The sequence below is a fragment of the Arvicola amphibius genome, chromosome 7 (genome assembly GCF_903992535.2).
Source record: "Arvicola amphibius chromosome 7, mArvAmp1.2, whole genome shotgun sequence".
NCBI lineage: Eukaryota > Metazoa > Chordata > Mammalia > Rodentia > Cricetidae > Arvicola > Arvicola amphibius.
The window spans coordinates 37,026,610-37,048,554 of NC_052053.1; the positions used below are offsets into that span (position 1 = coordinate 37,026,610).

Sequence of the window (21,945 nt, forward strand, 5' to 3'; positions counted from 1 at the left end):
AGACAAAAGAAATTCAATACTTAACAAATATATCTCATTTCCATTTTATAAGTAATTACTATGGAAAGAAAGAAGATACATAAAAGCAGATTATTTTCCTAAGAACAGGAAAGTAATGAAAATCGATGTCTCTAAGTTGTCTCCCCAAGTGGAAATTGTAGAAGGTTAAAAATGGGTATCTGAATTCAGTTAGACAGAATTAATAAATTCTGGTGTTTTATAAAACGGATGGAATCATAATTCACAATAAACTGTGATAACTAGATGGGAGCCTCAATTACCTTGAGTTGACTGTATATATTATAAACATATATAAAAATATCACAGTGATACACTCATCAATATGGATAACTGTAGGGTGTTAATGAAAAAGTTTTAAATGTTTAAAGAGATGTGTTTGTAATACAGTGACATTTGGAAGAGGTAATGTATGGTTGGGATGGCTAGTTTACAGAAGAGGGCTCGGACAGGAGGAAAGAGGAAGGGTTAGTCATTAGAAGACTACAGGAAGACATCGAGCACTGGAGAGAAAACGGTGCTCTTGTAAGAATTAATATATAAGCAAGCCTGGAAATAGAAGTCTTTAAACTGTCATCACAAGAGGAAATGGCAGGGGCTTAAAAATGCTAAGATCAGACAATACATCCCACTCTGTGCATTCATGATCACATGTGACCCTAACCTAATGTCACCTTAACAAGCCTGGATTCCATATTTTTATGTTGTTCACTTAGCCATGAGTAAATCATAAAACCCTCAAAATTGTAAATTAACTTCTTTGCTGGTCGTTAAGCATGGGAAATAAAATGGCTACACTGATTCAGATGTAGGGTGGAGGATCAAATGCTTAAGTGTGCTGTTTTACTCTCCCTCCATCACAAATTTGCCTTAGTCTGACCCTAAATTAGTTCCTCAAAATATAGTAATATTAGTAATTATGACCTATTAGGTTTTCCTTTATCCTAAAATGCCAGGTGCATAACTTGCCCAAATCAGACACCTTTTGTAGTTTTCAAAATTCTTCTGTCAGATATAGAATTATACTTTGAAACATGGTACTTACATTTTGGCCCACTTATCTAACTCTTCTTCCAGGTATGTTTTAACCATTTTTGGTTGAAGGCCAAGAGAATTTCCCAATAAATAGATGGCATTTTCATCCTTATTCACCAAAGACGGATCAACTGAAAGAGAAGAAAGTACAAAATAGTGTGCTTATTAAATTAATTAACATTCTTGCACTTGACATTGTAAATCCGCCACAATTAACATAATTAACTGGAGGAAGGATAATAAATAACTTGCAGTTACTCCCACAGAAACATCGGGTTCTGAACAGTAATTAACCTTTTGTATTTTACGTTAAAACATAACTTAAACCCACAGAGGTGACATGGAGCTCTCTCACAGCTATTGTGCCACAGGAAGAAATCTAAATTAGCAACCATTTCCAATCACAAATAGCCAAAGGCTTTAGGAAGATTTAAGAACATTTTTCTACAGGAAATATGATTGCCTGTCTAATTGTGTTAGCTTTCCACAACTTGGGCAGAGTACACTCTGAATTAATGGGTGTCATTATAATGCTATTGAAGTTGTGTATCTTATGATGTGTCTAGATAGACACATGTATAGTACAAATATCATAAACTAAAGATTGTCCAAATACGTCTTTTTCTCCTTCAGCTAGACCAGAACTTTGCTGTGCTTTCTATCTCTGGTCTTAGCTTTGATTGTAAGAAATAAACAAACAATTCCTATGTTTAAGACTTGTTTAAGACCATGGAGAAAAGAATACATTAATAACAATGGCTACTGGTTTCAATCCCTAGGACCAGAGAAATACAAAGACCAACATCAAAAAACTTTATTGAATTCACAGTGAAGTTGCCAAGAGCCTCACATTTGTCTGCAATCTCTGCATGTGGTCTATAGCATGGCTGAGTCAGAAGATATGGCCCAACAGGACGGATGAGCACTCATGTCTGTTTTAGGGGTAGCAATAAGGCATAGTCATCCCCAAGACTTAAGACAGCTTCAACACCAGGACACATTGGTTCTTAGTAAGGAAAACATTGGGGTTCTTTGCCCAATGCTTTTGAGTCTCCTGTCTTCTGTGCATACGATGACAACATACTTCCTGCCCTCTTCTGACTGAGGGCACACAAGACTCATCCAGGCAAGTCAATTGTGAGCAGGAATGACACGTCATTTCTAAGCTGGATTCTTTTCTCAGCAAAGCGAGGTCATCTAGAGCCTACTTTCCCTCCAGCACCACAACTGCTGAAACATGCTGTTGATGTATCCTCGAGAGCCTAATGAACAGAGCATCTCTGCAAGGAACAAGCCTGCTGTCCTGGGCCACAGGGACTGTGGGATCTGCTGAATGGCAGCCATTTAGCTTAGTCATTTCCAGTGGACCAAATAAACCTTTGAGGTATCGCCTGAGATTTGAGGGTGGCTATTGAGAAAGATAAACTGAGATAGTGTCTACACTAGAGCATCTGAGGAAACACTGTTTACTCAGCAAGTGAATTACTCCATGCTTTTACTTATTATAATTTGTCAAATATATTACATCTTAAAGAACTGCCTCAGGGAGACAGGCACATTATTCTACTGTGAAAATGTAAATCATATGTAGAAATACACAGAAAATGTCCAAATATGCCATGTTCTGAATGTTTGGATCCCCTCAAAACTCATATGTTGAAATACTATTTCCCAGACGGTATTAGGAAATGAAGACTTTGGGGACATTGTGCATCAGAAGGGCATTGCCTTTAAAAAGTCCAGTCCTTTCCATCATGGGAACACCCAACGAGGAGTCATCTGTGTAGAACAGGGGCCTTCCACACACCAGATCTGACAATACTTTGATCTGTGAGAAATAATTTTTGTTTGTTTGTTTGCTTGCTTGCTTGCTTTATTGAGACATGGTTTCTCTGTGTAGCCCTTGCTGCCCTGTTACTCTCTCCGTAGACCAGGCTGGTCTTGAACTCACAGAGCTCTGCCTGCCTCTGCCTCTTGAGTGCTGGAATAGAGGCATGTGCCATCACGACTGGTGAGAGATAAAAATAAATACAACGAACAAATAAATAAAAAGTGGCTGTAAATAATTTTTTTCTTATCAACTACTGTATCTCCTTGCTCCATCTTTTGAACCTAACACAACAAAACAGGTGTCAATGTTACTTATACATTGAAGCTGAAACTTGGTGATGGGTGAGTGGGAGCAGTTTGGAACTCTGGATTAGCATGGATATTCCTGAATGCTTTTAATCAATGTACAGTGAGAATTAGGACCACACAGCAGAAAGAATGGAAACGTTAGAAAAGCTGAGCATTTTCCCAGAGAAGAGCATACAAAAGGAGTCCTACAAAATGCTAAAGAGGTTGCGATCATTAAAAAGAAGGCAATTAAATTGGACTGGAATAACAGAGAAGATACCTTGAAGATACCTGAGGACTCAGCAAAGCACACCATGGTCAATGAGTGAGCATACAAACTCATTTAAAAGACTCCCTTGAGGCGGACCTTGGGGCAACCTGCCCTGGAAGAGAGCACAGACCCCCTACCCCCACTTCCCTCTGCAGGCTTGTGTCTCCCAAGCTTTCTCTAGTGTTCTCAGGTGTCCTGCTCCTGTTCTAAGGCCATCCACCCAAAGGGGTCAGACTCTGGCCTCCAGGCAGGTCTGAGGATTCCAGCGGAGGGGTGCGGGCTCCTTCAGATTGTGCTCCCAGGTTCGCTGTGTGGTATTCCATCCCGCCCTGCCCCCATCTTGGCCCTTTAGTCTGGGCTGCGACCCTGGGCTGCCTGGAATCCCTGATCCTGTGCCCTGACATTCCATCTGAACTGGTGAGTGAATGCGGACCCTGGAGCAATCTGCCCTGGAAGAGAGCACAGACCCCCTACCCCCACTTCCCTCTGCAGGCTTGGGTCTGCTTCTCCAGTCCCTGTCTCTCCCAAGTTTTCCCTAGTGTTCTCAGGTGTCCTGCTCCTGTTCTAAGGCCATCCACCCAAAGGGGTCAGACTCTGGCCTCCAGGCAGGTCTGAGGATCCCTGCGGAGCTGTGCAGGCTCCTTCAGATTGTGCTCCCAGGTTCGCTGTGTGGTATTCCATCCCGCCCTGCCCCCACCTTGGCCCTTTTGTCTGGGCTGCGACCCTGGGCTGCCTGGAATCCCTGATCCTGTGCCCTGACATTCCATCTGAACTGGTGAGTGAATGCTGACCCTGGGGCAACCTGCCCTGGAAGAGAGCACAGACCCCCTACCCCCACTTCCCTCTGCAGGCTTGTGTCTCCCAAGCTTTCCCTAGTGTTCTCAGGTGTCCTGCTCCTGTTCTAAGGCCATCCACCCAAAGGGGTCAGACTCTGGCCTCCAGGCAGGTCTGAGGATTCCTGCGGAGGGGTGCGGGCTCCTTCAGATTGTGCTCCCAGGTTCGCTGTGTGGTATTCCATCCCGCCCTGCCCCCACCTTGGCCCTTTTGTCTGGGCTGCGACCCTGGGCTGCCTGGAATCCCTGATCCTGTGCCCTGACATTCCATCTGAACTGGTGAGTGAATGCGGACCTTGGGGCAACCTGCCCTGGAAGAGAGCACAGACCCCCTACCCCCACTTCCCTCTGCAGGCTTGTGTCTCCCAAGCTTTCCCTAGTGTTCTCAGGTGTCCTGCTCCTGTTCTAAGGCCATCCACCCAAAGGGGTCAGACTCTGGCCTCCAGGCAGGTCTGAGGATTCCTGCGGAGGGGTGCGGGCTCCTTCAGATTGTGCTGCCAGGTTCGCTGTGTGGTATTCCATCCCGCCCTGCCCCCACCTTGGCCCTTTTGTCTGGGCTGCGACCCTGGGCTGCCTGGAATCCCTGATCCTGTGCCCTGACATTCCATCTGAACTGGTGAGTGAATGCGGACCCTGGGGCAACCTGCCCTGGAAGAGAGCACAGACCCCCTACCCCCACTTCCCTCTGCAGGCTTGTGTCTCCCAAGCTTTCCCTAGTGTTCTCAGGTATCCTGCTCCTGTTCTAAGGCCATCCACCCAAAGGGGTCAGACTCTGGCCTCCAGGCAGGTCTGAGGATTCCTGCGGAGGGGTGCATCTCCTTCAGATTGTGCTGCCAGGTTCGCTGTGTGGTATTCCATCCCGCCCTGCCCCCACCTTGGCCCTTTTGTCTGGGCTGCGACCCTGGGCTGCCTGGAATCCCTGATCCTGTGCCCTGACATTCCATCTGAACTGGTGAGTGAATGCTGACCCTGGGGCAACCTGCCCTGGAAGAGAGCACAGACCCCCTACCCCCACTTCCCTCTGCAGGCTTGTGTCTCCCAAGCTTTCCCTAGTGTTCTCAGGTGTCCTGCTCCTGTTCTAAGGCCATCCACCCAAAGGGATCAGACTCTGGCCTCCAGGCAGGTCTCAGGATTCCTGCAAGGGAGTGCGGGCTTCTTCAGATTGTGACGCAAGGAATAGGTCCTCCTCTGGCACTGGGGAGATCCAACCAGTTTCAGTCACAGCAAAGATTGGTCTAGGACACCAAACGCCTCCGGGCTCCTTTTGAAGGAAGAGATGGGCAGGCGCCAATGCAGGAGCTCCTCCAACAACATGAAAGGCAACATGACATCACCACAAGCCAGACATCCCGAAACAACAAGAATTGAATACCCTACCCCAGAAGATATAGAAGAAACCGACCTTAAACAGTACTTTATGAAAATAATAGAGGACCTTAAACAGGAGGTAAAAAACTGCCATAAAGAAATGGAGATGACAAACAAAAAGGTAGAGGAAATAAATAAATCTCTCAAAGATACCCAAGAAAAACAAGAAAGACAAGAAAAAGCAATCAAGCAGGTAAGGGAAACAGTACAAGACCTGATAAATGAAATGGAGGTATTGAAGAAAACACAATCTGAGGGACGACTGGAAATGGAAACTCTGAGTAAACGAACAGAAACTTCAGAGACAAGTATTTCCAACCGAATACAAGAGATGGAAGAAAGAATCTCGGACTCTGAAGATACAATAGAGGAAATAAACTCACAGATTAAAGAACTAAACAAATCTAACAAATTCTTAACACAAAACATTCAGGAAATATGGGACACCATGAAAAGACCAAACCTAAGAATAATTGGGGTAGAAGAAGGAGAAGAATTACAACTCAAAGGCCCAGAAAACATATTCAACAAAATTATAGAAGAAAACTTCCCCAACCTAAAGAAGGATGTTCCTATGAAGGTACAAGAAGCCTACAGAACACCAAATAGACTGGATCAAAAGAAAGCATCCCCACGCCATATAATAATCAAAACACAAAACATACAGAATAAAGAACAGATATTAAGAGCTGCAAAGGAAAAAGGTCAAGTAACATATAAAGGGAAACCTATCAGAATTACACCTGATTTCTCAATGGAAACCATGAAAGCCAGAAGAGCTTGGATAGATGTGCTACAGACACTAAGGGAACATGGATGCAAGCCTAGACTATTATACCCAGCAAAGCTTGCATTCACCATTGATGGAGAAAACAAGATATTCCAGGACAAAAACAGATTTAAACAATACGCAGCCACAAATCCAGCCTTGCAGAAAGTAATAGAAGGAAAATCACAAACCAAGGAGTCCAACAACGCCCACAATAACTCAGGCTTCTAGCGACCCTTCACCAGCACAACTAGAAGAAGGGAAACACACAAACTCTACTACTAAAAATGACTGAAGTTAACAACCACTGGTCATTAATATCACTTAATATCAATGGACTCAATTCACCTATAAAAAGGCACAGGCTAAGAGACTGGATACGAAAACAGAATCCAACATTTTGCTGTTTACAAGAAACACACCTCAACCACAAAGACAGACACCTACTCAGAGTAAAGGGTTGGGAAAAGGTTTATCAAGCAAATGGCCCTAAGAAACAAGCGGGTGTGGCCATACTAATTTCCAACAAAATTGACTGTAAACTAAAATCAATCAGAAGAGATGGAAAGGGACACTTTATACTCATAACAGGAAAAATCCATCAGAATGAAGTCTCAATCCTGAATATCTATGCCCCTAATATAAAAGCTCCCACTTATGTAAAAGAAACACTTCTAGAACTCAAGGCAGCCATCAAACCACACACACTAATAGTTGGAGACTTCAACACTCCTCTCTCACCAATGGACAGGTCAAGCAGACAGAAACCTAACAGAGAATTGAAAGACTTAATGGAGGTAATGAACCAAATGGACTTAACAGACATCTATAGAACATTCCACCCAAATAGGAAAGAATATACCTTCTTCTCTGCGGCTCATGGAACCTTTTCGAAAATTGACCATATACTTGGTAACAAAGCAAACTTCCACAGTTACAAAAAAATATTAGTAACCACCTGTGTCTTATCGGATCACCATGGATTAAAATTAGAATTCAACAACAATGCTACCCCCAGAAAGCCCACAAACTCATGGAAACTGAACAGTCAACTACTGACCCACACCTGGGTCAAGGAAGAAATAAAGAAAGAAATTAAAGTCTTTCTTGAATTTAATGAAAACAAAGACACAACATACTCAAACCTATGGGACACAATGAAAGCAGTGCTAAGAGGAAAGTTCATAGCACTAAGTGCCCACTTAAAGAAAACGGAGAAAGCACTCATTGGTGACTTAACAGCACACCTGAAAGCTCTGGAAAAAAAAGAAGCAGACTCACCTAGGAGAAGTAGAAGACTGGAAATAATCAAACTCAGGGCAGAAATCAACAAAATAGAAACACAGAAAACAATCCAAAGAATCAATGAAACAAGAAGCTGGTTCTTGGAGAAAATCAACAAGATTGACAAACCCTTAGCCAAACTAATCAAACGGCAGAGGGAGAACACGCAAATTAATAAGATCAGAAATGAAAAGGGGGACATAACCACAGACACAGAGGAAATTCAGAGAATCATTAGATCTTACTACAAAAGCCTGTATGCCACAAAATTGGAAACTGTAAAAGAAATGGACAGTTTTTTAGATAAATGCCATATTCCAAAGTTAAACCAGGACCAGATAAATGCTCTAAATAGTCCTGTTAGTCGCGAAGAATTAGAAACTGTTATCAGAAACCTCCCTACCAAAAAGAGCCCAGGACCAGATGGTTTCAATGCGGAATTCTACCAGAACTTCCAAGAAGACCTAATACCTATACTCCTTAAGGTATTTCATAATATAGAAACACAAGAGTCACTGCCAAATTCCTTCTATGAAGCTACAGTCACCCTGATACCTAAACCACACAAAGACTCAACCAAGAAAGAGAATTACAGGCCAATCTCACTCATGAACATTGACGCAAAAATTCTCAATAAAATACTGGCAAACCGAATCCAAGAACACATTAGAAAAATTATCCATTACGATCAAGTAGGCTTCATCCCAGAGATGCAGGGCTGGTTCAACATACGAAAATCTATCAATGTAATCCATCATATAAATAAACTGAAGGAAAAAAATCATATGGTCATCTCATTAGATGCTGAAAAAGCATTTGACAAAATTCAGCACCCTTTTATGATAAAGGTCTTGGAGAGATTAGGGATACAAGGGTCATTCCTAAATATAATAAAAGCTATTTACAGCAAGCCGACAGCTAACATCAAACTAAACGGAGAGAAACTCAAGGCTATCCCACTAAATTCAGGAACACGACAAGGCTGTCCACTCTCTCCTTATCTCTTCAATATAGTGCTTGAAGTTCTAGCAATAGCAATAAGACAACATAAGGGAATCAAGGGGATTCAATTTGGAAAGGAAGAAGTTAAACTTTCATTATTTGCAGATGATATGATAGTATACATAAGCGACCCCAAAAACTCCACCAAAGAACTCTTACAGCTGATAAACTCCTTCAGTAACGTGGCAGGTTACAAGATCAACTCCAAAAAATCAGTCGCCCTCCTATACACAAAGGATAAGGAAGCAGAGAGGGAAATCAAAGAAGTATCACCTTTCACAATAGCCACAAATAGCATAAGATATCTGGGAGTATCTCTAACCAAGGAAGTGAAGGATTTATTTGACAAGAACTTTAAGTCTTTGAAGAAAGAAATTAAAGAGGATACCAGAAAATGGAAGGATCTCCCCTGCTCGTGGATTGGGAGGATCAACATAGTAAAAATGGCAATTCTACCAAAAGCAATCTATAGATTCAATGCAATCCCAATCAAGGTCCCATTAAAATTCTTCATAGAGATTGAGAGGACAATAATCAACTTTATATGGAAAAACAAGAAACCCAGGATAGCCAAAAAAATCTTATACAATAAAGGTTCTTCTGGAGGCATTACCATCCCTGACTTCAAACTCTATTACAAAGCTACAGTATTGAAAACAGCTTGGTATTGGCATAAAAACAGAGAAGTTGACCAATGGAATCGTATAGAAGACCCGGATCTTAAACCACAAACCTATGAACACCTGATTTTTGATAAAGGAGCCAAAAGTACACAATGGAAGAAAGAGGGCATCTTCAACAAATGGTGCTGGCATAACTGGATGTCAACCTGTAGAAGAATGAAAGTAGATCCATATCTATCACCATGCACAAAACTCAAGTCCAAATGGATTAAAGACCTCAATATTAATTTGAACACATTGAGCTTGATAGAGGAGAAAGTGGGAAGTACTCTACAACAAATGGGCACAGGGAACTGTTTCCTACGCATAACCCCAGCTGCACAGACTTTAAGGACAACATTGAATAAATGGGACCTCCTGAAGTTGAGCAGCTTCTGTAAAGCAAAGGACATTGTCACTAAGACACAAAGGCAGCCTACTGACTGGGAAAAGATTTTCACCAACCCTGCAACTGACAAAGGTCTGATCTCTAAAATATATAAGGAACTCAAGAGACTAGACGGTAAAATGCCAATTAACCCAATTAAAAAATGGGGCACTGAACTGAACAGAGAATTCTCAACAGAAGAAGTTCGAATGGCCAAAAGACACTTAAGGTCATGCTCAACCTCCCTAGCTATCAGGGAAATGCAAATCAAAACAACTTTGAGATATCATCTTACACCTGTCAGATTGGCTAAAATCCAAAACACCAATAATAACCTTTGCTGGAGAGGTTGTGGGGTAAGGGGTACACTCATCCATTGCTGGTGGGAATGCACACTTGTGCAACCACTTTGGAAAGCAGTGTGGCGGTTTCTCAGGAAATTCGGGATCAACCTACCCCAGGACCCAGCAATTCCACTATTGGGAATCTACCCAAGAGATGCCCAATCATACAACAAAAGCATATGCTCATCTATGTTCATAGCAGCATTATTTGTAATAGCCAGATCCTGGAAACAACCTAGATGCCCTTCAGTGGAAGAATGGATGAAGAAACTGTGGAATATATACATGCTAGAATACTACTCAGCGGTAAAAAACAATGACATCTTGAATTTTGCAGGCAAATGGATGGAAATAGAAAACACTATTCTGAGTGAGGTAACCCAGACCCAAAAAGATGAACATGGGATGTACTCACTCATAATCGGTTTCTAGCCATAATTAAAGGACATCGAGCCTATAAATTTGGGATCCTTGAGAAGATAATAAGAAGGTGAACTCCCAAAAAAAGATATAGTAATCCTCCTGGATATTGGAAGTAGACACGATCGCCAGGCAAAATTGGGAACTTGAGGGTTGGGCAAGACTGGGCCAAGGGAAGATGGGGAGAGAAAAGTGTGTAGGGAAGAACGGGGGGAGCTCGGAGGAATGGGGTGCTTGGGATATAGGAAGGGTGGATATGGGAGCAGGGAAGCATATATCCTAATTTAAAGAGCTACCTGAGGGTTGTCAAGAGACTTGACCCTAGAGGGGTTCCCAGGTTTCCAGGGAGATGCCCCCAGTTAGTCCCTTGGGCAGCTGAGGAGAGGGAGCCTGAAAAGGCCAGTTCCTATAGCCATACTGATTAATTTCTTGCATATCACCATAGAACCTCCACCTGACGATAGATGAAGAAAATGACAGAGCCCCACATTGGAGCACCGGACTGAGCTCCCAAGGTCCTGATGAGGAGCAGAAGGAGAGAGAACATGAGAAAGAAAGTCAGGACCGTGAGGGAACCTCCAGCTGGCGACAGATGGGGAAGGTGACTGAGCCCCACATTGGAGCACTAGACTGAGCTCCCAAGGTCCTGATGAGGAGCAGAAGGAGCGAGAACATGAGGGAGAAAGTCAGGAACGAGAGGGGTGCGTTCACTCATGGAGACGGTGGGACAGAACTAATGGGAGATCACCAACTCCATTTGGAATGGGACTGATGGATCATGCGACCAAACCCGTCTCTCTGAATGTGGCCAACAGCGGGGGCTGACTGAGAAGCAAAGGACAATGGCTCTGGGCTCTGATTCTTCTGCATGGACGGGCTCTGTGGGAGCCTTCTCAGCTTGGTCGATCACCTTCCTGGACCAGGGGGGAGTTGGGAGGACCCTGGTCTTAGCATAGAATGGGGAACCCTGATGGCTCCTTGGCCTTGAGAGGGAGGGAGGGGAAGTATGGGTGAAGGGGAGGGGAGGGAAGGGGGAGAAGGAGGGGAGGGTAGGGGGAGGAGGAGGGGAGGGAGGGGGAAGGAGGAGGGAAGTAGATGGAAATTTTTAAATATATATAAAAAAAAATTTAAAAATTTGAAAAAAAAAAAAATAAAAGACTCCCTTGAGAGAACACTGCTCACACTGGATAGCCTAGGGAAGTGTTTTCGTAGGATTAGCTGCCCAAGTACTCTGAAATAACTGAGCCATGGTTTAAATGAGGTGCCTGTGGGTGTCCAAAGGAGGGCGACTGCTTGAGCAGGAGGCGGACTTTGTTACCATCTATGAGGTGTTGGTTTTGCAAGCACGTAAAAGCAAGAATTACAGGGGAATGTAAGCTTCCATCCAGATTTTAAAAGAAAACTTAGGAGGCCAGGCAGTGTAGAAGAGAGCCAAGATCTCGGTGAGAAATATTTGGCAAGGCAATGTTGGAAGCTAAGGACACAATGGAGACCCCAGGAAGTTAGCGATTCCAGAAAAGTTGAATTTATGCCAAACAGAGCTGTTTTGGATCTAGCTGAGACAGAAGCCAAGCAGAGCGCATCTTGCAGGTGGCAATGTCCATAGAAACAAGGCCACCCTCCATTCTTGGAGTTTTGAATTATGATGCTACTAATCCCGAATACTGGATGCACAATTACTAACATTCTTTGGCAGGGGGCGAAGTGGGGAGTCTAACTATGTAGCCTAGGTTGGTCTCAAAACCCCAATTACCCTGCTTCAACATCCAAAGTGCAGGAATTATGGGTATGCAGTCATGTCTCCTGATAGCTATGTTCATTAAGACTTCTCCTGTTTTGTTTTGGTCTTACCTTGATCCATCCCACTTGTCTATAAACCCCACAACCTTCTTCTCTTTCAGAATAGAAATATTCACCCTGAAGGTACATTATACCTTGGAGGAATACAGCAGACCCACCCCGCACCCTCTATTTTCATTTTATTGGAGTTCACTGTTGAGAGTTTGCCTTTAGTTTCAGGAGATTTTGGATTCGAGCTTTAGAAAGCTGCTGCAGCTGTGGAGGCGTTGAAGAGTCCTGGAGACATAATAAACTCGTTTTGCCTTATGAGATGGACACATGCCTTGGGGGTCAGGGGTAGGATTTTAAGGTATGTTTAGGAAATGTCCCTGGCCTCATGTATTAGCCCTTGAGCCCTGCTGGTGGTGTTATTTCAGGACATGGTGGAAACTTCAGAAGTGGAAAGCAAGCTTAAGAAAGTAGTAATTGGGTTGTGTTTTGGAGCCTATCCTTTGTTCCAATTTCTCCCTGTCTCTTTGTCTGTTTCCAGGACACCACTAGGTCACTACCCTTATTTCTCCTAGCCCGTTTACCATGATGTCCTCCCTCAGCATGGTCCAGGCAAGGTCAAGAGGTTAATCGTGCATTGAAACCTTTTAAAATCTGAGCAGAGAGTGAATCTTCTTGAAGTCACTTTTCCCAGATATTTTGTCTCTGTGAGAAAAATTTTAAGTTATATAACTGCAGACTTCAAGAAGGTCTCTCCCTGGGGAGTGGGAAGAGAGGAGGGCATGGGGGAGGAACTAGTAGGATATGAGAGAGGGGAAACTGTAGCTGGGATGCAAAGTAAATAAATAAATTTATTTATGTGTTTTTTTTTTTTTTTTAAAGAAGGTCCCTCTCCTGATTATGTTCGGGCACTGGGGAGGAGACAGGTTGCGAGAAAGGTCTCCTGTCACTGAGGCCTATGACCAATGGCGCAGGGTCTGGGAGAGGAGTGCAGAGGACAGAAGAGTTATTTACAGATCAGAGTTGAGAGGGTCTTCAAAACTTACAGACCACAGCGGGGCGGGGGGATTCCAAAATGAAGGTGACAAAACTTGCTATCAAATCTCATGCTAGGGAATTTGTTCCTGCCTTAGAAATGATATTATATCCATTCCAATAATCTGACCAAGAGTAGAATATTAATGGCTTAGAACTGTATAAAATAAAATAATACTTTTCTTCAAATTGAACTAACTTTCTTCTTTCCTTGTAGTGTCCTGGGAATTGAATCCAAGGCCTCATACATGTTAGCCAAGCATTTTTACTACCAAGCAATATTTATAACATGATCTTCCATCCCTTAACTCTAATTTATTTTATAGTCAGATCATATAGAAAAATCAAAAGTGAATTTCATTTTATTTTTTATCACATTACTGCCCTTTAAGGAAATTTCATCAGTGAGTCATTTATTCACCTGGAAGATATTACCTGCAGGTTCAATCCTCATAGTATTACAGTTCTCTCTCTCTCTCTCTCTCTCTCTCTCTCTCTCTCTCTCTCTCTCTCTCTTTCTCTCTCTCTCTCTGTCTCCCACTCTCCCTTCCTTTTCTTAAGACTTCCAGAAAGATTTATGTCCTTGGGGACAGAACATAAGGTCAGTAATTTGAGGAGCATTGAGACATGAGTTAAGGAAGAAACTTCTCTATGTTCACACATAACTTATTGTACAAAACTTCTCAGGGTCTTACCATGAGAAACAGCATCTGTGATAGTTGTGAAGGACATGGCATCAAGTAGTGTCAATAAAATGACTCTATGGGTGTTCAGAAGGTTTTCAGATAGAAGCTGTACCGAATTCAGCATATCAATTTGCTGTGGGATAATCCTGTATGCTGTGAATATGCATTCCTCTCATTGGCTGATAAAATAGCTGACTTGGCCTATAGCAAGGCAGTATAAGGCTAAGTAAGGAAGTGAAACTGTAAATGCAGAGAGAAAGAAAAGAAGAGTCAGAGAGGCAGAGACGAGTCAATCTCAGGAAAAGCAAGATGCTAGTGAACAGGTAAAGCCACAAGCCATGTTGCAAAATATAGATTAATAAAAATGTGTTAATTTAAGTTGTAAGAGCTAGTTAGTAATATGCCTGCACTATAGGCAAAGCACACTGTAATTAATATAAACTTTGTTTATTTATTTGTGACTGTGCAGCAGGGACAAAGGGAAAACTCCACCTCCATTTATATTCATGATCATGTGGACCAAATATAGCTTCTATTTTTCTTCTTGTTCTAATCCTTTTTCTTTGTTACAACACAGTTACTCTTCCCATACTAAAAGACAAGAAAGGAAAATAGGTTGAACATAGCATTTCCAAACTGTTTTTGGAATCATAGGATATTTATGTGTTCCTTGGGTTTTGAGAGGTTATTCTGTATCTGTGCAAGCCAGATCCTCTTGGATAGAATATTAGTTGCTGGACCTCAAGTCAGTCATGACTCATTGCTTCTCATTATCAAGATTGTCCTATCAATTGTTGCTAATGTCATGCCAATCATTAATATCAATTTTCCACCTTTATACTATAGTTAGAGTCCATATGTAAAACTTTAAAATGCACTTGCATTTTTCCTATACCCCGTTATATCTAGGAGCAACTCCTGAGAATGTAGGCCTGGGTACACATATAATTCCAAGTCCTTATTCCATGACTCCCAGATAAAATAAGTTATCTAATATGCTCCCAGGATGTCAAGCTATGACATATGTCATAGCTTGACATCCTGGGAGCATATTAGATAACTTGTTTTATGCTTCTTATTCATGAACTAATATGGACTGAGAGAGATTCCTCCCAACACACACACACACACACACACACATATGTACAAACACATACACAGTATACCTTTTTGATGTATATTTTTTCTGCTTTCCAAAATGAAGTTAGTATTGATGCAGAGCAGCTGTTAATGTTCTTTGGGATTTTTTTCAACTCATGACGACATTCTTTTATTTCAATATAAGTTTAATTTGATGCTCTGCTCAACCAGTTATTGTAGAAATGATGGCACTGACCAACCTCTTTTCTTGGAATTAAAAGTGTCCAATTATGTCACTGAGTTTCTATTTCTTTTTTTTCTCTTTCAATTTTTTTTTTGGTTTTGTTTTTCCCCACACCTGAGTGAGCTATTATAAACTACTTTTAAAGTGAACTATGACTAATATATACCATCTTAGCAGATACCCCAAAGTTGGCTAACTCTTAAGACCTAAAGTGATTGATTCTTTGGGCATCTTTTGTGGTTATCTTTTAAATTTTTCTTTCTACCCCATCAGAAGAAACCTTTCTTTGAATTGGCTCACTCTCACTAGAAGGGGGAAGAAGTAAAGGAGATACCTCAGTCTTTTCCTTTAGTCCATGCTTTGAATGACTTACTGATCTGGAGCCTTGATGATCTGTGTTCAGGTTTTGACCATTTGCTGCTTTTGTTTTGCAAACCTCAACTAGACAGAACAATACATAATACTCTTGTTCTACACAAAGGGAGACACTGCTTTTCGTGAACCAGGCCCTGCTGATCACACCATCTCTACTGCAGTGCTTTTTCTTCTTCAATAAGCGTGGAAGCACCTATAGAGAACACCTAAGACAAGAATTGTGGCCCTGATCTCCTGTGCATCTGCTTAAAAGAATAAAAGAGGTGTTGCTGAATTTCTCCAGAGGTCCCTCTGAAATCCTGATATGTTCTTAATTTCTTTATCTTCCAAGTATCTACAATATGTTGCAACTGGAACACTTTGCATTAGTGTTATAAGTCCTCTGTATTTATTTCCAGTTTAACAATTCCAAGATATAGGAATAGGACAGTTCTTTTCTAAGAATACCTCACAAATGAGGAGCCTTCCAACAGAGGAGTTTATTGTCTCGTGGCAATGGAGGCTAGAAGTCCAACATCAGACGTCATCTGCATTAATTACTTCGCAGCCTGGGAGGAAGGACCTCTTCCAAATCTCTACTCTTGTCTGGTATATGGCTTTCTTCATGTGCAGCCCTCAGTTTATCTCCTGTAAATATATCTCCTGATTTCTCTTTTCAAAAAAATACAAAGTCATGGCAGATTAGGGACAGCTTAACTTGATTCATCTTTAAAATAAATACATTCCACATATATTTTTATTTGCTTTACATGTATGTGGAGGTCAGAGGACAACGTTGAGGAGGCCATTTCTCCTTCTTCCATGTAATATCTAGGTACTGACCTCAGATCATCAGACTTGATACCAGTGGCTCCAGCTCCTGAGCCATCTCACTGATGCTCGGCATGGATTTTGAAAGAACACATTTCAACCCCACGCACTCTCCACAGATACACTTAAGAGCTTCAGCTTTCTCTATATAATTTTATGAAGTTAGACTTAAGAAAAAAGTTTGGATTTATTCTGGAAGTCTACTTATTTGGCCATGATGACAGTTTGGTTATTTGGAGTGTGAGGTTATGGAAATCTACTATTACAAATCTGAGCAACAAGTTAATTAATAAAATATGCCCATCATTTTGACCCTTATTTACTCCATGATTTAGTGGATATAATTTATTGGAGAACAAAGTGACAGCGACTTATGAAAGTTATTATTTGACTTTATTTGTAATTCTAGTGTCAAGGGCTATTTCACTGTATAACATAGAATTCATGTTCTAGTGACCAAGCCCTAGACTTGGCTGTCAGAAAAAGAATTGAGAATTTAACACCAGGCTGAGGCTATGTGATGAGGATCTAGCTAAAACACAAACAAAACAAATGGAAATAAAAAACAACTGAAGAACCAAACCGAATCAATAAAAAGTTGATTTCGTGGGTGCAGAAAGACAGAAGGAAATAGAAACAGAAGAACCAGAAGACTGATAATTTTAAAATTACTTTCCCTGTAAGACTGGGGCAAAATGAAGAAAACTAATGACTTTGTTAACACAGGTTCCTCGAGGCTATTTGTAAAGGATTACATATTACAGGGTGCAGAGGATTAAGGTAACTCCTGTTTTTCACAGTGATTGAAGCTGCCCATTTGGCACATTTGACTCTCTTGCTCTTTGAGAAGGCCTGATAAATAGCTTAGTTTCACCTTGTTGGTGCCAAACTCCATCAAACTTAAGTGTGGATGTCTGTAACTGAATTTCAGACTTGGTCCAAGGTAAGACTTAGTTTAAAACAATGACCCTTATAATTATTTAACAATTCCAACTTCAGTCAAGTCACAAGAAAAGGCAGACAGAGAAAGAGAAATACTACCTGTTCTTTTATCTTGATGTCGAAAAATGTCAATGTGAGTGTCTGTTCGTGATTGCTAAAGGCTGAGCAAGAAGAGAACAAGTGTTTGGAGGCAGGTCAGAGGGCCAAGTACCAAAGTGAAGCTGAAGGAGGAAAGTCTGTTATCTCATTGCACAATGGGGAGGATATAGATCATGGCTGTTCAGCATTTTATGAAGAATCAGGAGGAAGGAACTGATGACTCCATGCATAAAGTTCTGACAAGGAACTGTACCTGCTCATCACCGTGATTGGATCAGTGCATGCTGTATGCATGTGTTAAAAATAAAATTCCTACATCATATTTAATGGGAAGCTTCGTCTAACACTTGTCCTAACTTCAGAAAATCAAAGTCTGACTTGTTTTCCTGTTGCTGATGTTGCCTCTAAGCCCTCCATCAGAGGGGAAAATGGCAATAGAAACAGTACCGAGAATGCCGCAAAGCACAGGAACAATTGGAAACCTAACTCAGCGCTCAGTGCCCGTACAGTAGCTCCTTCCCTGGGGAGGCAATTATTGTAAGTATTCCAGAAATGTCTCTCCACAAAGGACCATCAGATCCTTAGAGAAGTTACTATTCCCTTCAGCTGGCATTTCAGGTCTACAGTTACTGCCTCTCACCTCTGGTGCCAAAGCAGTTTTTCAGAACTTCTGCTGAGGTGACTGAATCCAACAGGTAGATTTCCCTAGTGGGCCTCCTTGGAGTGACTTAGGCTCCTTCAGCTTTTACTGGGTTGATTAACTCAAAGGAAATAGACGTTTAATATTTGCAGGCATACTAATGAAGCTATTTTAAGTTGTAATTATTTTAATGTCTGTAAGTAGAGTTTTATGTCTTCTATACATATGAATTTTCTATTAGACTGCTTTCCTCACACACAAAATGTGCTCATTAGGTGTTTAGACCATTCACTTAGTACTAAAACTTGTTCGCACAAGCTCTTAATTGGAAGTACATTGCATATCAGTTACAGGTATGTTATAATTGAAATAGGCAAACTGCTACTTATTTTTGGATCATGTAGGTATATTTATATTCTTATATATAAAATTGTTTCTATATACCTGTATGCTTGCTGCTGTTTAACGTGATTATGACCCGTTAATGAAATAATGGCTCTAAAATGCTGTAAATGCTAAGGAAATTTTCACGTGCTTCTTTAGATTCACTTTCTAGTCTATTGTTTTAAAAATAGAAATATCAGTGCCTGGGCTAGAATCAAAGATTGATCAAGATGAACTTGTTCCTTTAGAATACTTCTGTATTAAGCATTAAAAATATATATCACCTAGCAAATTATCCAGGCTTACTCTAGAAAGTCTTTCATTCAACTCAATTCACACACACAAAAAAAATTACAAAATGAAGCAAACAAACAAAATACAGATTCCTCAAGCTTAATGGAAATACCAAGGCTGTACATAGTATTTTACACTCCACTTAATACGCCATACAATTTCAGGAATATAAGACTTGAGGAACCCACTTAAAATGTTTTAAGATTCAATAATTGAGCCCTGTAAAGAAAGTCTTTCCACTTTGCATATGATGGAATGCGTATCGGTCAGCTTATGCTATTATGTCAAGTGGCTCACGTCAAGCTCCAGAAGAAAAGGTTCTAGCCAGCTGTCTCACAGATGACATCCTCAGAACAATTCTGTCTCCTCAGAACAAACATAAGCAATAACAATCTCATACTGAGAATCCAGCGGAAGTTTAATGCATAAAACATGAATTAGCTTTATCATTTTTACTGTTACCATTATTTAAATTCATATTTACTTTTATCATGTGTGTGTCTGCCTGCCAAGCATGTACAGGTGCCCATGGGAGCCAGAAGAGGGCATCAGATCCCCTGACGATGGAGAATGGAGATATGGGAGGTGGTGGTAAGTTGTCTGACATGGGTGCTTTGATCCAAACTCAGGTCCCCTGGCAGAGTACCAAGTGCCCTCAACCTCTGAGCCATCTGTCCAGCCCATTATTGTTATTGTTATTATTATTATTATTATTATTATTATTGTCACCAACATCATTTTTTTCAAAATTATGAAGTGAACCCAGAAGTGACCTTGTAGTTCTAAAAAAATGCCAACATTTTCTATGTGCATAGAATATTTAGAAGTAAAATGATTCTGTAATGAATTCATATGTTAGTGAGTGAGTTTCCCAGGTGCCTGGTGTGAAGTAAGGATGTATGCGACACAGGCCTTGCTGTAATTGATATATCAGTATCCAGTGTGACTATCGACACTTGCATTTATTCAGAAAAGTAAAGCCTTAAAATTCTGTTATTAGAATAAATCAGGATAAAAAATTAACATTCTTTAATTATTGTGAAGGACATGTTCTTTAAAAAAAAAAAACATTGCTGTCCAGTTTTGACATTCTTTTTCAGTGAACCAGAAAACAGCACTTTGTGCTTTGGAGATGTCAAAGCCCAGAGTGACACAAAGAGGCAAATCTGTCAAAGCTGAGGTCCTGACTCAGGACACATGTCAGGCACTAAAGTTGCTTTGACAACAGCATCTTAGGACAGATTACTGTGATAACTACAAGAGGGTTTTATGGTAATGCTTTTGGCTTGAGGGCACAGGGGGAGAAAAAGAAATGAAAGAAAATGAAATGTAAGATTTACCTCCAAAAATACATTATTTGCTTTGAAAGAATTCATATGTAGCATGTCCTTCCCTATACGTGCATGTGAACACATCACACGGTTAGTGAGTAGCTATGTGACAGATGGGATTCAGATGTTATTACAGAGCTGTTTGATTTGAAATTACTATAATCTCTCTCTCTCTCTCTCTCTCTCTCTCTCTCTCTCTCTCTCTCTCTCTCTCTCTCTCTCTCTGAGACCTCTGGCTGTCCTGGAATTCTCTATGTAGACCAAGGTGGCCTTGAACTCACAGCGCCTGCCTTTGCCTCCCAAGTGCTGGGATTTTAGAGGTATGTGCCACTCTGCCCAGCTTTAGGCTAGAATTTCTAATTTCAGTCTACCATTCTATATGCTGTATGTTCAGTCCCACTTTGATCAAAATGGAACGATGGCTGTCCAGCCGCTGAAAGTTTGAAGAAGGGGCCACCTCATTGCCCTGGCCGACTCCATGTTGTGTGATCCTTCTAGTTTATTTCCTTCTAGTTTCTTTCCCCTCTAAGAGTACCTTCTATGCCAAGAATAAATTTGTTGGAGAAGATAATAAAAACTGCTACCTAGGCTACCATGAACTTTTTGTGCCAACAAATTTTTGCATGGCAGTGTGTGACATAAAGTTTCAAGTTTATGATCAATCAGACCATAAGGCCAGACAGACTGGGTGACGGATCCCCACGACAGTCCTAAGCCTTGTCTTTGTTTCCTTTCCCTAGAGAACAATCACTGAGAGCACAGTGAGCATATGAGGATGGTTTTTGATCACTGCCCTCAGTGCTACCCAAGGTTATCAGCTTGCTAATAAAGATCTCCCCCTTTCAAACACATCTTCCTTCTCCCTGGCTTTTGGTCTCCCGGCTGTTGACAAGAGGCTCGCTGAGTGCCTTCTATCAGTGCTGGGTGGTATCCTTAGAGGCTTCTGGAATGGAAGTAGAAACAGGGCTCTTCACTGAGTCTTACTTTGGCCAAGTTTTACAAATCTTCCGTGAGACCCAATTCCATCCTCCTCCAGCACAGCCTTTGGGGCTTCTGTGGCTGTTGTACAGATGAGACCTTGAGAAGGCCACCTGTTCCCTCTTCCTTTGCCTCCCAGGTGTTTGTGAACACCAGAGGGTCAGGGAGGGGACAACAAGACCATCATGCAAATTGCGGGACAAGAAGACCAGCACACAAAGTGGAACTGGAGACCCTGCCCGCTCAGAACAACACAGAATGCTTTTATTTTCCTTAGTAATTGGTTCAGGCAGGGGAGACTCCAGTACACAAAGTCTTGACAGTAACAGCTCGGATGACTGTGTCCTGCTCCTGTGTCCATCTGCTAAGGCCTGGGATGGATATAATGACAAGAGCTTTTCTATTGAGGTTGCCGCTAACTTTTCTGTTACCTCCCTGACAAGTGCGCACTAAAACTTGCACATAGGACTCTTTCCTACTTCTGTTCAGGCTGCTCCCTGATTGTCCTCGCCAGGACTGAGTGGTCTGATTGGAGTCCTCATCCAGAGTTTTTTTTATCACTTGGACACTGTAACTAGTAACTCTTTATTTAAGAGAGATGAAATAAATTGCTTTGGTTTTTATTTTCAATTTTGCCTAAATTGAGAATTTCTTTCCATGTTAAAGGGCAGGGGACAAAGCTAGGGAAAGAAAAGGAAATAAATGAAGGATATTCTGTTTGTAAAAGACGCACAATGTTTTTGCACG

General features: G+C 41.5%; 1 protein-coding gene across 1 annotated transcript in view; it reads right to left on the minus strand.

Moving 5' to 3' along the window:
* Positions 1–21,945, minus strand: part of Kynu (kynureninase) — a 138,034-nt gene that overhangs the window by 99,204 nt on the left and 16,885 nt on the right. Inside the window, exon 3 of the mRNA XM_038338285.2 lies at positions 1,064–1,184. Within this exon, the coding sequence (XP_038194213.1) occupies positions 1,064–1,184 (121 nt within the window). The remainder of the gene's footprint in view (positions 1–1,063; positions 1,185–21,945) is intronic.